At 42.5% G+C, this 17,803-nt stretch overlaps 1 protein-coding gene across 3 annotated transcripts in view; it reads left to right on the plus strand.

Annotated features, from left to right (window-relative positions):
• TMEM248 (transmembrane protein 248) overlaps positions 1-17,348 on the plus strand; it is a 30,101-nt gene extending 12,753 nt beyond the window's left edge. For all 3 annotated transcript variants that reach the window (XM_079944808.1, XM_079944807.1, XM_079944806.1), the window contains exons 2-7: positions 6,741-6,917; positions 10,815-11,100; positions 12,776-12,926; positions 14,433-14,616; positions 15,965-16,108; positions 16,676-17,348. In XM_079944808.1, the coding sequence (XP_079800934.1) occupies positions 6,759-6,917; positions 10,815-11,100; positions 12,776-12,926; positions 14,433-14,616; positions 15,965-16,108; positions 16,676-16,696 (945 nt within the window). In that variant the 5' untranslated portion in view covers positions 6,741-6,758 and the 3' untranslated portion in view covers positions 16,697-17,348. The remainder of the gene's footprint in view (positions 1-6,740; positions 6,918-10,814; positions 11,101-12,775; positions 12,927-14,432; positions 14,617-15,964; positions 16,109-16,675) is intronic.
• Positions 17,349-17,803: the final 455 nt, after the last annotated feature.

Here is a 17,803-nt window from a genome sequence, read left to right on the forward strand (position 1 = left end):
CTTGCAATACTTTATTTTTTTAATTTTTATTAGAGTACAGTTGATTTACAATGTTGCATTAGTTTCTGCTATACTACAGTGGGGTTTTTTTAAAATCTTTATTGGAGTATAATTGCTTCATAATACTGTGTTAGTTTCTGTTGTACACCACGGTGAATCAGCCATATGCATACACACGTCCCCATATCCCCTCCCTCTTGAGCCTCCCTCCCATCCTCCCTATCCCACCCCTCTAGGTCATCGCAAAGCACCGAGCTGATCTCGCTGTGCTATGCCGCTGCTTCCCACTAGCTAACTGTTTTACATTTGATAGTGTATATATGTTGATGCTACTCTCACTTCACCCCAGCTTCCCCCTCCCACCCCATGTCCTCAAGTCCATTCTCTAAGTCTACGTCTTTATTCCTGCCCTGCAACTGGGTTCATCAGTGCCTTTTTTTTTTTTTTAGAGTCCATATATATGCGTTAGCATATGGTATTTGTTTTTCTGACTCACTTCATTCTGTATGACAGACTCCAGGTCTATCCACCTCACTACAAGTAACTCATTTCTCTTTATGGCTGAATAGTATTCCATTGTATATATGTGCCACATCTTCTTTATTCATTCATCTGTTGATAGACATTTAGGTTGGTTCCACATCCTGGCTATTGTAAATAGTGCTGCAGTGGAACATTGTGGTACATGACTCTTTTTGAATTATGGTTTTCTCAGGGTATATGCCCAGTAGTGGGATTGCTGGGTCATATGGTAGTTCTGTTTTTAGTTTTTTAAGGAACCTCCATACTGTTCTCCATAGTGGCTGTATCAATTTACATTCCCACCAACAGTGCAAGAGGGTTCCCTTTTCACCACACTCTTTCCAGCATTTATTGTTTCTAGATTTTTTGATAATAACCATTCTGACTGGTGTGAGGTGATACCTCATTGTAGTTTTGATTTGCATTTCTCTAATAATTAGTGATGTTGAGTATCTTTTCATGTGCCTCTTGGCTATCTGTATGTCTTCCTTGGTGAAATTTAGACATTAAGGTCTTCGGCCCATTTTTTAACTGGATTGTTTGTTTTTTTGATATTGAGCTCCATGAGCTGTTTGTATATTTTGGAGATTAATCCTTTGTTGTTTCATTTGCAAATATTTTATCCCATTCTGAGGGTTGTCATTTTGTCTTGTTTATGGTTTCCTTTGCTGTGCAAAAGCTTTTAAGTCCCATTTGTTTATTTTTGTTTTTATTTCCGTTACTCTAGGAGGTGGGTCAGAAAAGATCTTGCTGTGGTTTAGGTCAAAGAGTGTTTTTCCTATGTTTTCCTGTAAGAGTTATTGAAGAGGCTGTCTTTTCTCCATTGTATGTTCTTGCCTCCTTTGTCATAAATTAGGTGACCGTATGTGTGTGGGTTTATCTCTGGGCATTCTATCCTGTACCATTGATCTATATTTCTGTTTTTGTGCCAGTACCATACTGTCTTGATTACTGTAGGTTTGTGGTATAGTTTGAAGTTGGGGAGGCTGATTCCTCCAACTCCATTTTTCTTTCTCAAGATTGCTTTGGCTATTTGGGCTCTTTAGTGTTTCCATACTAATTGTAAAATTTTTTGTTCTAATTCTGTGAAGAATGCCCTTGGTAGTGTTTTTTTTTGTTTTTTTTTTGTTTTTTTTGTTTTTTGTGGTACGTGGGCCTCTCATTGTTGTGGCCTCTCCCGTTGCAGAGCACAGGCTCCGGACACGCAGGCTCAGCGGCCATGGCTCACGGGCCCAGCCGCTCCGCGGCACATGGGATCTTCCCAGATCGGGGCACGAACCTGTGTCCCCTGCATCGGCAGGCGGACTCTCAACCACTGCGCCACCAGGGAAGCCCCCCTTGGTAGTTTGATAGGGATTGCCTTGAATCTGTAGATTGCTTTGGGTAGTATAGTCACTTTCACAATATTGATTCTTCCAGTCCAAGAACATGGTATATCTCTCCATCTGTTTATGTCGTCTTTGATTTCTCTCATCAGTGTTTATAGTTTTCTGAATAAAGTCTTTTGCTTCCTTAGGCAGGTTTATTCCTAGGTATTTTATTGTTTTTGTTGTAATGGTAAATGGGATTGTTTCCTTAATTTCTCTTTCTGATTTTTTGTTGTTGGTGTATAGGAATGCCAGAGATTTCTGTGCATTAATTTTGTATCCTGCAACCTTACCGAATTCATTGATTAGTTCTAGTAGTTTTCTGGTGACATCTTTAGGATCTTCTATGTATAGTATCATGTCATCCACAAACAGTGACAGTTTTACTTCTTCTTTTCCAATTTGGATTCCTCTTATTTCTTTTTCTTCTCTGATTGCCATGGCCAGGACTTCCAAAACTATGTTGAATAATAGTGGCGAGAGTGGACATCCTTGTCTTATTCCTGATCTTAGTGGAAATGCTTTCAGTTTTCATTGAGTATGATGCTTTCTGTGGGTTTGTCATATATGGCCTTTATTATGTTGAGGTAGGTTCCCTCTATGCCAATTTTCTGGAGAGTTTTTATAATAAATGGGTGTTCAATTTTGTCAGAAGTTTTTTCTGCATCTATTGAGATGATCATATGGTTTTTTATTCCTTAATTTGTTAATGTGGTGTATCACATTGATTGATTTGAGTATATTGAAGAATCCTTGAATACCTGGGATAAATCCCACTTGATCATGGTGTATGATCCTTTTAATGTGTTATTGGATTCTGTTTGCTAGTATTTTGTTCAGGATTTTTGCATCTTTGTTCATCAGTGATACTGGTCTATAATTTTCTTTTTTTTAATTAATTTATTTTTGGCTTCATTGGGTCTTCATTGCTGCACATGGGCTTTCTCTAGTTGTGGCGAGTGGGGGCTACTCTCATTGCAGTGCGCAGGCTTCTCATTGTGGTGGCTTCTCTTGTTGCAGAGCACAGGCTCTAGGAGCATAGGCTTCAGTAGTTGCAGCACGGGGGCTCAGTAGTTGTGGTGCACGGGCTTAGTTGCTCCACAGCATGTGAGATCTTCCCAGACCAGGGCTCGAACCCGTATCCCCTGTATTGGCAGGCAGATTCTAAACCACTGCACCACCAGGGAAGTCCCTATAATTTTCTTTTTTTGTAATATCTTTTTCTGGTTTTGGTATCTGGGAGATGGTGACTTTGTAGAATGAATTTGGGAGTGTTTCTCCCTCTGCAGTTTTTTGGAAGAGCTTGAGAAGGATCGGTGTTAGCTCTTTTCTAAATGTTTGATAGAATTCGCCTGTGAAGCCATCTCTTCCTGGACTTTTTTGTTTGTTGGAAGATTTTTAATTATTGTTTCAGTTTCATTACTTGTGATAGGTCTGCTTATAGTTTCTAATTCTTCCTGGTTCAGTCTTGGAAAATTGAACCTTTCCAAGAATTTGTCCATTTTTTTGTGGTTGTCCATTTTATTGACATAGTTGTTTGTAGTAGTCTCTTATAATCCTTTGTATTTCTGCAGTGTCAGTTGTGATTCCTCCTTTTTCATTTGTAATTTTATTGATTTGCATCGTCTCCCTTTTTTTCTTAGTCTGGCTAATGGTTTATCAATTTTGTTTATCTTAAAGAACCAGCTTTTAGTTTTATTGATCTTTGCTATTGTTTTCTTCATTTCTATTTCAGTTATTTCTGCTCTGATTTTTATGATTTCTTTCCTTCTACTGACTTTGGGTTTTCTTTGTTCTTCTTTCTCTAGTTGTTTTAAGTGTAGGGTTATATTGTTTATTTGAGAATTTTCTTGTTTCTTGAGGTGAGATTGAATTGCTACAAGCTTCCCTCTTAGAACTGCTTTTGCTGTATCCCATAGGTTTTGGGTCGTAGTGTTTTCATTGTCATTTGTTTCTATGTATTTTTTTATTTCTTCTTTGATTTCTTCAGTGATCTCTTGGTTATTTAGTAGCGCACTGTTTAGCCTCCATTTATTGTGTTTTTTGCACTTTTTTTCCTGTAATTGATTTCCAATCTCATAGCATTGTGGTCAGAAAAGATGCTTGATACGATTTCAATTTTCTTAAATTTTCCGAGGCTTGATTTGTGACCCAAGAGGTGATCTGTCCTGGAGAATGTTCCATGTGCACTTGAGAAGAAAGTGTATTCTGCCACTTTTGGGTGGAATGTTCTATAAATATCAACTAAATCTATCTGGTCTATCGTGTCATTTAAAGCTTGTGTTTCCTTATTTATTTTCTGTTTGGATGATCTGTCCATTGGTGTAAGTGGGGTGTTAAAGTCCCCTACTATTATTGTGTTACTGTCGATTTCTCCTTTCTTGGTTGTTAGCGTTTGCCTTATGCATTGAGGTGCTCCTCTGTTGGGTACATATGTATTTATAATTGTTATATCTTCTCCTTGGATTGATCCTTTGATCATTATGTAGTGTCCCTCCTTATCTCTTGTAACAGCCTTTATTTTAAAGTCTATTTTATCAGATATGAGTATTGCTACTCCAGCTTTCTTTTGTTGTGCATTTGCATGGAATATCTTTTCCCATCCCTTCACACCTTCAGTCTGTATGTGTCCCTAGGTCTGAAGTAGGTCTTGTAGACAGCATATATATGGGTCTTATTTTTGTAGCCATTCAGCCAATCTGTGTCTTTTGGTTGGGGCACTTAATCCATTTACATTCAAGGTTATTATTGATATGTATGTTCCTATTACCATTTTCTTAATTGTTTTGAGTTTGTTTTTGTAGGTCCTTTTCTTCTCTTGTGTTTCCCACTTAGAGAAGTTCCTTTAGCATATGTTGTAAAGCTGGTTTGTTGTGATGATTCACCTTTGTTGTAAAGCTTGGAGTAGTTATATATGTCATTTTAAAAAAATTGGAAAAGGCTCAGTGTCTAAAATGTCAAAAAATTATTTTAAACATTAAGAAGACATAGACAAACATCCTACTGGTAAATGGCCAAAGATTCAGGCAGTTCACCTAGGAAGAATCTAAATGGCCGATAAAGAAGTAAAAGGATATTCTGTTTCAGGGAGCTGTAATTTTAAATAATGGTGAGATACAATTTCACATGATCTCGTTGGTCCAGATCCAAAAGATTGCCTTAGAATATCAAGCGTTGGCATGAATGTTGGGAAATGGAGCGAACCTTTTCCTTGCTGGGGGAAGTGTAAACTGGTATGACTTCCTCGGAGAGTCTGACAATATAAAGTCAAGTTGCAGACGGGCCTACTGGTGACCTCGTTGTGTTAGAACCACTCTTGTGCCTGCTCTGGTGCCCTTTGTGAGTGAAACAGTGGGAAGAACCCAGCTGGGCTTCTATGCCTGTGATAATTCAACTGTGATACACTTGCATCCTATACAGCAGGTAAACCCAGTAGACTGAATCAACAGAGATAAATCTCAGAAACAGAATGTTGAGTCAAAGACTCTTGTGAAAACAAACAGGTACACAGCCTGGCTTGTTGCACGCGGTCGCTATTGGTTCTTAGGGGCTGTTGATGCATCTTTTTCTCTCTAAAATTTAAAAGCTGGCACAGATTTTTTAAATCGTTTTAGTGTTGTAGTCTGATCATGTATATAAGAGCTCATTACATGCCAGCTACTGTTCTGGGGACCAGGAGCCAGGGCCATAGCAGTGAGCAAGACTGGCAAAATGTCCGCTCTCTTGGAGCTCACAAATGAGGGGTGATAGACTATGAACAAGTAGAAACGTAACTAGACAGTGTGAAGGAAGTCAAGCAGGGTCCTGGGAGGCCGGGGGCTGAGGGTGGTCAGGGAAGGCCTCTCTGAGGAACTGACTACTGAGCATAGACCTGCATTCTAAGAAGAGCAAGCATGTGGAAATTTAGGGCTAAAGCATTCCAGGCAGAGGTAAAAAGCCTGCAGATAGGACATGTTCAAAATTCCAAGAATAAAATACTTAGGAATAAGTTTAACAAAAGAAGTGCACACATATGCTTTGATAAATACAAAATATTAAAATAAATGAAAGAGAACGGAAATAAGTGGAAAGGCATCCCAGGTTCGTGGACTGGAAGATAATATTGTTAAAGTGGTGGTACTCCCCAGACTGATTTGTGGATTCAGTGTAATCCCTATCAAAGTAACAGCTGACTTCTTTGCAGAAATTGACAAGCTGATCCTGAAAAATAGCAAGGCCAGTGTGGCCAGCGGCCGGTGAATGAGGAGGGAATGTTGGTGGAGAGGTAGTCATAGAGGTTGGCGGGGCTTCTGGATCATGACACCCTGTGGGCCTTCACAGGAATCTCATGCCAGGTCCAGTGGGAAGCCTTAGGAGGGCTTTAAGCAGGGGAGTGATAAAATTCAGTACTTGTTGAGTGCCTGCTCTCTGCCAGGTGCTGGGATGGGCATGAGTATGGTGATGAACAGGACAGAATGTTGAATAAATAGGATTCAGCTCTTCAGTGGTAGGAAATAAGAGTATCCTCAGTTTATTTTTGTACATGTTGGCATGTATTTGTGTCGTATTACTGACTTAAACATTTTCTTAAGTAATATGGAAGTAGCAAGTGTTCATTAAAGAATAATTAGAAAATTCAAACTGAAAGAATGCCTATCTTTCAAGATCCTACCACTTGGAAATAATGACAGTTAGCATTTAGTGGTCTTCTATTTCCTTCTAGTCTTTTGAATGGATTTATGATTAGATAGTTCTCAAGTTCAATAACGAGTGACCTCCTCATCCCCCCAAACCGTCAAAGAAACAGAAGTGAGAGTCATAGGTTTTCTTTTGGCGAGTCAGTGGGTGAATCTTCTGATTCATTCCTTTCAGGTGGAGCTGATCAGAATAATGTTCAACATCAACCCCCTGGAGAACCTGAAGGTGTACATCAGCAGCCGGCCCCCCTTGGTGGTCTTTATGATCAGTGTAAGCGCCATGGCAATAGCTTTCCTGACCTTGGGCTATTTCTTCAAAATCAAGGAGATCAAGTCACCAGAAATGGCAGAGGTATAGTAAATTCTAAGTTCTCCTCTCAGACTGGCTGGACCTTTATAGAGTGGGAAAACACCTTTTGGCTCTCCATATACCTTTCTTTGGTTGTGACTTTTATCCCAGTGAGAAAGAGTAATATTTATTCAGAATTTTTGGTCTTGCATCTTGCTGTGGCTCACTTTGTTAGGAAATAACCTAGTCAGATAGTTATTGATTTAAATAATGCTACCAGCTTTAGTTAGACTGTTTCAGCAATGAAACATGTATTTTGGAAAATATATTTGCAAAATGTTTGTGTCAAGAAGATCAAGAACTAACTTCTTTGCTATTCATATTAAATTAGCTAACTACAATTTTTAAAAACTGTAAACTTTTTTTTTTTTTTTTTTTTTTTTTGCGGTACGCGGGCCTCTCACTATTGTGGCCTCTCCCGTTGCGGAGCACAGGCTCCGGACGCGCAGGCCCAGCGGCCATGGCTCACAGGCCAAGCCGCTCCACGGCATGTGGGATCTTCCCGGACCGGGGCACGAACCCGTGTCCCCTGCATCAGGAGGCGGACTCTCAACCACTGCGCCACCAGGGAAGCCAACATTTGTTATTTTAAAGCCATATATTGTCATGGAGTTTTATCAGCTGTACTGATAGCTTTTTCATTGGAGAAGAAGAAATTCTAAAGAAATTAGAAAGCAGGATCTTATTTCCAAAGATATTTGCCTTTTTCTTATCAAGGAAAGCTTCAGTAATCTACAAACTTGCCTTCTAGATTTTATTTTTTGGTCAATTTAAGTGAATTATTTGGGCGTTGCTCTTTATTCGCTAGTCTAGGCATATAATAATTTTTGAACAGTCATAATACAGATTTTAAAAGATGTGTGTGGGACTTCCCTAGTGGCACAGTGGTTAAGACTCTGCCTGCCAGTGCAGGGGACACAGGTTCGAGCCCTGGTCTGGGAAGATCCCACATGCCACGGAGCAACTAAGCCTGTGTGCCACAACTACTGAGCCTGCGCTCTAGAGTTCACGAGCCACAACTATGGAGCCTGCATGCCACAACTACTGAAGCCCGCATGCTTAGAGCCTGTGCTCCGCAACAAGAGAAGCCACCGCAGTGAGAAGTCCACACACCACAACAAAGAGTAGCCCCGGCTCACCACAACTAGAGAAAGCCTGCATGCAGCAACGAAGACCCAATGCAGCCAAAAATCAAAAATATCATAAAATAAATTTAAAAAGTGTTTCTGCATATCAGAAAACAATACAGTTGATAATCTTGTTTAATAGAGGTGAATAACAATATCCCTATTAATAAATTTATTTTATGCGTTAGAAATTATGCTGAATCAATGATATGGTGAATTTACTGGTGGATAAGTGTCTTTTAGGACAAATTAGTTCCCGTCTTAGATTCTGTGAGTGTCTTCTCTTACACTTTTTCTTCTTGGGTGTGTTCGTTGGTGGGAGTGGCCATGGGGGCGGGGATAGGGATTGCATTATTGTTGCATCGTGTGTGCCTTGTGATGAAGAGGAGAGTTTTGCTCAGTGTTACGGGGATTATGCTTCCTCTTGTGCTCTGTGGCATTCTAGATCATAGGTGATGTTAGCAAGAAGGGACCACCTTCCCACATTAAGTCTCTAATACAAAGTAACAAGTTTTAGCTGTTTCTCCTGTGAAACCCTTCCAAAGAGTTTCTTACCAAGATACCTGCTGGCTGGCTTCGTTCTCCCCCTTTTCTGACCCTGCCTGAATCTTTAAAGGTTATCGAAACAGGCTGTACCTACATTAGGGCTGAAAATGAACATTCTAGTCGCAACCAAAGTTCTTCAGCATCCTGGCATTGCTCTCCCTCAAAGCTCAAGTCCATGTTGAACACGCAGCCAAGATCAATGGTTAAGATGTAGCCCGGATAATTAGCCCTTAATCAAAATGGGGCCTGACATTGGCCTTGGCCAGCTGTTCAAAATGGACTCGAACTCTGCAGGAAAGCAGAGCTGCAAGATGCTGCAGAACTTTGATTATGATTAATTTAGTGATTTTATTTTCAAATGAGGATCCTAGGTCTATGGGGAAAGTTTGGTGCTGTGAATCAGAAAACAATTCTAAGTCTGCCTTCAACTCAGCTGGCATTGGAGAGTCCCTGATTTGCTCTGGGCCTCAGTTTCCTCATGTCTGGAATAGGAAGGGGTGAGACTAGGATGTTCATTTTCAGCCCTAATGTTCTTTAATGGTCTGCTGAGTTTGTAGGTGTCAGGGAAAATGTAATTTGAAATATCTGGTTGCCTTCTTACTAAATGCCAGATACTGATAAACTGAGGCTATAAAGGTAGACCTGACTGGTTAGGGATTACTCCGAATGGCATTTTTAATCAATGTTAGAATTATTCAAAATGTAACTTGGGGCTTCCCTGGTGGCACAGTGGTTAAGAATCTGCTTGCCAATGCAAGGGACATGGGTTCGAGCCCTGGTCCGGGAAGATCCCACATGCCGTGGAGCAACTAAGCCCATGTGCCACAACTACTGAGCCTGTGCTCAAGAGCCTGCAAGCCACAACTACTGAGCCCATGTGCCACAACTACTGAAGCCTGCATGCCTAGAGCCCGTGCTCCGCAACAAGAGAAGCCACGACAGTGAGAAGCCCGCGTACCACAACAAAGAGTAGCCCCCCTCTCGCTGCAACTAGAGAAAGCCTGTGTGCAGCAACGAAGACCCAATGCAGCCAAAACTAAAAAAAAATTTTTTTTTAAAATGTAACTTGGGGCTTCCCTGGTGGCGCACTTGTTAAGAATCTGCCTGCCAATGCAGGGGACACGGGTTTGAGCCCTGGTCCGGGAAGATCCCACATGCTGTGGAGCAACTAAGCCCATGCGCCACAACTACTGAGCCTGTACTCTGGAGCCCACGAGCCACAACTAGTGAAGCCCACATGCCTAGAACCCATGCTCCGCAACAAGAGAAGCCACTGCAATGAGAAGCCTGCACACTTCAATGAAGAGTAGCCCCCGCTCGCCGCAACTAGAGAAAGCCTGCATGCAGCAATGATGACCCAGCGCAGCCAAAAATAAAATGAATAAATAAATTTATTTAAAAAAAATGTAACTTGGTTTGTCTTCACCTTTGGCACCTTTTTGTAGATAATGTTGCTTGGGAGAAAGAAGTTGTATGTAACAGCCTCAGTTGATTTGTTATTGCTATTTTAGCCTGAGTTCATCTTTGGGTGTCTGCTAAAACTAAAAACACACACCCTGGTGGGTACTTTGTTGGTGTCAGTTTTAAAACTGCTTATAATTTAAACCATCAGTACAGATATTAAGAGAAGCCTGAAAACATCTTTTCTCCTCCCTTTTGAAATTGTTCCTGTTCTAAAGTGGCATCCAAAGTCCATGACGAGGGGGGAAAGTACCACACGAGTGTTGGTAGTTACTGCAGTTTTGCGTTCCCAAGACAGAAAGCAAGGTGTAGAAAATTGACCTTATGAGAAAATATTTTAAGGTGGCCTTAATTTTTAAAAAATAACTAATTGTAACTGTTAAATGAGTTTGGATTAATACTTTTAATATTTTACTACTTTTGTTCAATCTTTCTTTTCAAGCTTGATTCTGAGGCTAGATCATTTCCTGTAAGTTTAATACCCTTTTTTTCTTTACATATTTTCCTAAGTTGGCTTAATCTCACAGTGTAATAGCTCATGCCAATGAAGAGTTTATATTTTAGATTTTGAATGTGAGAGTGGTTGAAAAACCACACTATTACGCCAGCACAAGAGGCTGAATGCTGTGTTGTTGTATTTTGAAGGACTGACTCTGAGGCATGGTCCCCTGTTGTGTGATGCCACACCGTGGGTTGTGACTGTCACTGCACCGGCAGCACTTTCAGTCGGCTCAGGCTTGTTTTCCTCTCTCTCGTTTTACTGAAGGATTGGAATACCTTTCTGCTGCGGTTTAATGATTTGGACTTGTGCGTATCAGAGAATGAAACACTAAAGCATCTCACAAACGACACCACAGCTCTGGAAAGCACAGTGACCAGCGGCCAGGCCAGGATGTCCACCCAGTCCCCACAGTCCCTGGAGGATTCAGGCCCAGTGAACATCTCAGTTGCAATCACACTAACCCTGGACCCACTCAAACCCTTTGGCGGGTACTCTCGCAACGTCACCCATCTGTACTCGACTGTTCTCGGGCATCAGATTGGACTCTCAGGTATGTGAGTGTTAGCCACTTCTCTCCAGGCTTTCTCAGGTAACAGCTGTTACAACACAGAGCATTAGAGTGTACGGTTTTACTCATCAGACTGTTTTTTATTTTTTGTATATGTCTTCCCTTTTGTTGAGTTTGAACTAAACGAAGCCAAGAAGGGACCATTTCTACTACATCTTCACCTATTAAAGTGTTTGGTATGCAGTAGGCTCTCAATAAAAGCCCATAAGAGTAGGAGACTGGGAAAAAATTATAAGGCCTATTTCTGGTCTTAATATTTAAAAACACACATTTTAAAATTTGAGTTTTTATTTTTCTTTAATTTTATTGAAGTATAGTTGATTTACAATGTTGTTAATTTCTGTACAGCACAGTGACTCAGTTATACATATTCTTCATATTCTTTTCCATTATGGTTTGTTACAGGATATTGAATATGGTTCCCTGTGCAGGACCTTGTTTATCCATCCTGTATATAATAGTTTGCCTCTGCTAATCCCAATTCCCAATCCATCCCTCCCCCACCAGCCCACCCCCTGGCAACCACAAGTCTGCTCTCTATATCTTTGAGTCTGTTAAAAACACCAATTTTTTATTCTGGCTCATCATTTTGGAGTTTTCAGTACATACTACAGATATTGCTACTAGTCTTAAAATTTTGTGAATGCGCTGGGCTAAGAACTAGAAAAAGCCTGGTCTCTTCCCTTTGGAATTTTGGGATAAGGAAGAGACAAGCGTAATGTGAGTTAATATTCATCAAGCACTTAAAATAGTTCCTGGCACAAAGGAAATGCTATATAAATGCTTGTTAAATAATATTAAAAATAAACACTTATGGAACATTGAGCACTGCCCTTGGACTAGTGCTAAACCCATGACAGACTGTAGGTGATTCAGGTGATTGTAGGTGATTTAGGAGAAGGTTGGAAAGTAGAAGCTGGAATAATCAGGAAAGGCTTTGTGCCAGAGGCTTGGGCCTTGGAAGAATCATCTTTGGTTTGGTTACCAAGAACCTTTTAAAGTCCTTGAAGGAACTTGGGAGTGCCTGCCAGCCTCCTGTTGGCTGTACCAGGTGAGAGCTGTTCCCATGTAAGGAGGTAAGGGCGACATCTGGGTTTTCCACATAGCAAGTGGACCTTTTTCTTCCGCTGTGATGTTCGAATACCTTATTCATTTACGCTTCATCACTCACCCGTCTCATGACCTTTCTTAAGTCTGTTTAGCCGTCTGATCCTCAGTCTACTCGTTTGTAAAGGGGAACAGTAACACTTCTTTGGTCATGTTCTTAGGATAGTGGTACATCTTAAGTGAAGTAGTACATATAAAAGCAGTTTGAAAATGGTAAGAGTGCTGTATGAAAGCTGTAACAATGGTGATGACTTACCCAGCCCCAGCCTTCCCACTGAGGCATGGCCTGGGCCCTTGCGTGGCAACTCCAGGCCTTGGCTGAAGGTGACCCCCCTCCGTTTGCCATTTTGTGGCTCTGCCAGGTGAGCAGGCCTCAGTCTGGCTCGGAACTGCTGTTATTCCTGAAACCCCACAAAAGCAGGGGTCCCAATTCAGTGGGCTGATAGGTGATTCCTGGGTGGGTTTGATGTCAGGATTCATTCAGATTCCAGAGAATAATAAATGTATGAATTCTCGCTTTACTTACCAAAAAACCAATTTCTCTTTCCAGGCAGAGAAGCCCACGAGGAGATAAACATTACCTTTACCCTGCCCACAGCCTGGAGCTCGGACGACTGTGCCCTTCACGGCCACTGTGAGCAGGTGGTGTTCACAGCCTGCATGACCCTCACAGCCCACCCTGGCGTGTTCCCTGTCACTGTGTAAGTACTTTCCTGACCCCATAAGAAGCTCCATTTACTGTAAACGTGACTGGGATGCCTGAGCAAATTCTCAGGACAGCTTGCCTCGTGTTACTTTGTAGAATTGTCATTACTGGGGCCTGTCTATAAGATTGTTTCAGTTTAATTTTGGTTTTCTAAAGGTAAAACTTCTGCATAGAAGTATCAGAGGGTTAGTGTTTCAACAAGGTTGTGAAAGCATCTGGTTGCTGTGTGTAAGTTTTAGGTGGCCTTTCCTGTTGGTAGAAGAAGCCACAGGAAAGATGAATAAGAGCTGATCCTGTGACCATAATGACATTTAAGGCTCCTGAAAGATAAAGGTTTTGTTCGTCTCCATTATCCAGGAAGAGTTATTTTTTAAATTGATAGTATAAATTGAACATTATTTTCCGTGATATAGTTACTGTTTCTGAAACTTTTGCTTCATATATATATATATATATATTTTTTTTTTTTTTTTTTTTTTTGCGGTATGCGAGCCTCTCACTGTTGTGGCCTTTCCCGTTGCGGAGCATAGGCTCCGGACGCGCAGGCTCAGTGGCATGGCTCACGGGCCCAGCCACTCCGCGGCATGTGCGAACTTCCTGGACTGGGGCACGAACCCGTGTCCCCTGCATCAGCAGGCGGACTCTCAACCACTGCGCCACCAGGGAAGCCCTGCTTCATATTTTTTTTGAGCAGCTGTCAGTGTAACCGCTTTGCCTTTAAGGCTTTTCTTGCCTCTCCTTTCTCTGGAAAGGAGATAATGATCTGTAATTACATGAAATACACAAGATGTAGCCTATTTAAAAGAATCTTAGGGTGAATCCTTTAAAAATAATAATCCTGGGATTTATCTGTTTTAGACATTTGGAGGTTTGTAGGACAAGTTAAGCATTATTTGCTGTTGGTTGTAATATCTGATAGAGAACTTTGTATGTAAGACTTCCAGTTGTGACTAAGAGTTTAGATAATTTGAGAAAATGGGCTTAAAAGGAGCGAGTCCTTTTCTGGCCACATCATATGCGAGAGGACATGTGTTGAATTCTGAAGGCAGAAGTCTAACACCCAGACTCCTAAGTGCCGGATGCCTATTTCTTATTCTTTACGTGTTTATTAATTTTTTTAAAGAAATTGGGCTTCCCTGGTGGCACAGTGGTTGAGAGTCCACCTGCTGATGCAGGGGACACGGGTTCATGCCCTGGTCCAGGAGTATCCCACATGCCACGGAGCGGCTGGTCCTGTGAGCCATGGCCGCTGAGCCTGCGCGTCCGGAGCCTGTGCTCCACAACGGGAGAGGCCACAACATTGAGAGGCCCGCGTACCGCACAAAAAAAAAAAAAAAAATCACTGAACTAAAAATATAATGGTATTTATCTCAAGAGAATATGTTTCTTATTCATTCTGCACGTGTGGCTCTTCTTGGTGCTATGCCAGCGCTGGTGGCTGAGACACAAGTAAATGTCTCAAGGCCACTGAGCATGTGTCTTGCCCCGTCTTCTCCTGCAGACAGCCGCCGCACTGTGCTCCTGACACCTACAGCAACGCCACGCTCTGGTACAAGATCTTCACAACTGCCAGAGATGCCAACACAAAATATGCTCAAGACTACAATCCTTTCTGGTGTTACAAGGGGGCCATTGGAAAAGTCTATCATGCTTTAAATCCCAAGCTTACAGTTATTGTTCCAGATGTAAGTGAGGACAGTTGGTGTGTATGTGTGTGTGTGTCCAGGAACTGTTAGAGCAGGCCCTGTTTACCTCCTTGGGTTAGCTTAGCCCCTGCCATTCTAGCTGTCCAGCTGGGTTGGGAGACCAGGTGGAGTGCTGGAGACTTGGAAAAACATGCCGCCCATTGGGTTAAGAAAATTGCTTCTGTTCTGTTTCCCGCTTTGTTCAACAGCAGTTATTTATTGAGCACTGCTGTGTGCCTAACCTGGGGCTACAGCAGAGGCTGGTTCAGTCTTACTCATCCACGCAGCCACTCACTGAAGCGTATTGGGTTAGTGTCAGTCTGAGCAATAAATAGTTCAGAATCCAGAAAGGCAGAAGTCAATAGGAGGAGATGACTCTGGCTAGTTATTGATGCCTGTGTAGGATTTTACTTTGTAAGGAGGAAATGGGCAGAAGGCACTGTACTATGGACTAGTGGATGATTTGCTAGTTTAGTTTGCTGCTCTGACTTGAGCCCACCTTTAACAGACTGCACTGAATTTTTGTAAATCCTCTTTTCTTCTGTCCGTATATGCCAGGTGGATTTTTCTTTTTGCCCGGTCCGTCCTTCTCTTTCCTTATGCCGCGTTTTTATCAAGTTGTGGACAGTGGTATACCAGGGGCCTGCAGCAATGGGGATCAGGCTGTATGGTGGGCAGGGGCCAGGCTCCAGAAGGCCCTTTGTGCCTCGCTGAGGTGTTTAGACTTTCTCCTCGGACGAGGCCATCACTGCCTGAGTTTGGGCTCTAGGGAATTTGTAGAGCAGTGTGTCAGGAAGACTTGTCTGCCCAACTGATGTGTGTAAATGGGATGGCGCCTGAGGCCTGGAGCTGTGAGAAGGAACAGGAGTGGGGGCCTGGCTGGGATCTCAACAACTGGCCGAGCCCGGTGGCTGCTTGCCTGTGGGACATCAAGGAGGAGTGAGTCAAGGCCGGCTTCAGCGTTTCCAGCCAGGGGCTTGTCCAAGTGGGGAAAGGCCCAGGAAGGAGTTAGGAGTTAGGAACACAGGCTTGGGCTGTCAGCCATGCAACCTGAGGGCTGTCAGAGCAAGAGGACGTAAAGAGAAGAGCAGGGGTTAAAGACTATGGGGCCTTGTCAGGGGCGGGGGGATTCGGACATAGGACCCCCTTAGGAAGGGAAGGTATGGGTGGTGTCGGGAACACTCTGTCTTCACTTAACAAGCTCCAGCGTTAATAGCTTAGCTGTCGATTCCCGTGTGAATTGATAGTTGCGGCAAGTCTGGAAATTGTGCACCCTGATTCCAGGAACCCAGCATTAAAATCCTCAGTAACTCAGTGCACATGTTTCTGGTTTGTTCTCTTTGTTTAGGATGACCGCTCATTAATAAACTTGCACCTCATGCACACCAGTTACTTCCTCTTCGTGATGGTAATAACGATGTTTTGCTATGCGGTTATCAAAGGCAGACCCAGCAAACTGCGTCAGAGCAATCCTGAATTTTGTCCTGAGAAGGTGAGCAGTGGGTGGGGTCTGACCCAGCATTGCACCAGAAGGTCCCAATTAGTCCTTATTCCATTTATTGTGGGTGATTCCTTTCCTCCAGCGAAATTACTTCCTGTCTTTTTATCAGCAGTCATCTCCCCTCAGCCTCAATTATGGTGTTGCATCTTCAACCATATACCCAGGCCTCAGCTGGGAAAAAAGTGTTCTCTAATCCCCACTGGCAAGCGGCTGAACCTGAGGGCTGCCTCCCCTCCGATTCCACGAGCTTGAGAAGTCACCTCCCAGAATGCTCTTCCGGGTTTCCAGACACATAACGCTGTATCGCAGCACAGTGGCTCTGCAGGGTCAGCTGCGTCTTGCAGGAGGCTCAGATTTCTATTCATTCCCTCCTAGATGAGGTCTATTTTCTTAGGGGTTTAATAGTTCCCCTGACTGATAATAGTTCCCCTGACTGATAGATGTGTGCGGTGTGGCTCCCTGGGTTTGGGATAGGACCAGAACCTGGTAAGAGTGCTGGTGGGGCCGAGTTATCCAGGCTTTGCTGCGTGACTGGGCTGCCGTCTTGCTCTCTTCTAGGTGGCTTTGGCTGATGCCTAATCCCACGGCTGCCGTTTTCTGAGAGAGACTGAGAGAACCATAATCATTGCCTGCTGAACCCAGCCTGGGCCTGGACACTCTGTGAATACATTATCTTGCAATGTTGGGTTATTCCAGCCAAAGACATTTCAAGTGCCTGTAACTGATTTGTATATATTTATAAAAAATCTGTTCAGAAATTGGTCCAATGATGCACGTGCTTCGCACTGGGCACCGCCAGAACCCTTCAGCCTCACCTGCGGACTTGGTGGGATGATCCTGAGTAGCGCCGGAGAGGATTCGTGACCTCGCCGCCAGAGCAGGCCATGCTGTCTTTCCCAGGGTCCCAGAGGCGCTTCACTGCTGGTGGGGTTGAGGTTTGCTTTGGTTCTTGTTTCAGCCCGATCTGTACAGAATGTTCAAAACAGTCTGCACCTTTGATATGATACTGCATTTCCAAAGCCACCCCAATCCATTTTGTGGATTTTATGTGTCTGTGGCTTAATAATTATAGTAACAACAATAATACCTTTTTCTCCATTTTGCTTGCAAGAAAACATACCTATCTAAGTTTTTTTTTCCTTTGAAGAAAAAATAGTCACATTTTAATACTACAATTAAGACAGATTTGTGCTTTTATGTTGAGTAAAAAGTTAAATATTTAAAAGTCACCTACATGGTACAGATCTAAGTTTCATTTTCCACGTGGACAGCGAGGAATTCGGTCTTGTTTGAGTTGAGTTGGCACAGAATGTTCCACTGTCTTTTTCTTCTCTGTTGTCCCTTCCCTCCATTATAAAAGTTAAAACAGCTTCCTCACTCAAAAGGGCTTAAAAATGAAGTACACACGGCTCTAGAGTGAAAACGAGCTGTTCTCTTCTGGAATGCAGATGACAGTATGGAGAGAGAGGGTGATGAGTCGGTCTAATAGTTATGACAGGGTTTCTTGTTTTCTTTGAAGAGGGGATGGGTTTTCTTTCCTGGGTGTTCTTTGGTTTTTTGGCATTTATTTTTATGCAATTAACATTCTCAGAAGGAAATGGCAACTAGTAGTAGATCAGTAACATTAAGTAAACGATGCCTGTGAAATTTGAAGGAAAGCAATTCTGATTTGCCATTTATCTGGAA

The sequence above is a fragment of the Stenella coeruleoalba genome (assembly GCF_951394435.1).
Source record: "Stenella coeruleoalba genome assembly, chromosome: 15".
In the NCBI taxonomy this organism is placed as follows: domain Eukaryota; kingdom Metazoa; phylum Chordata; class Mammalia; order Artiodactyla; family Delphinidae; genus Stenella; species Stenella coeruleoalba.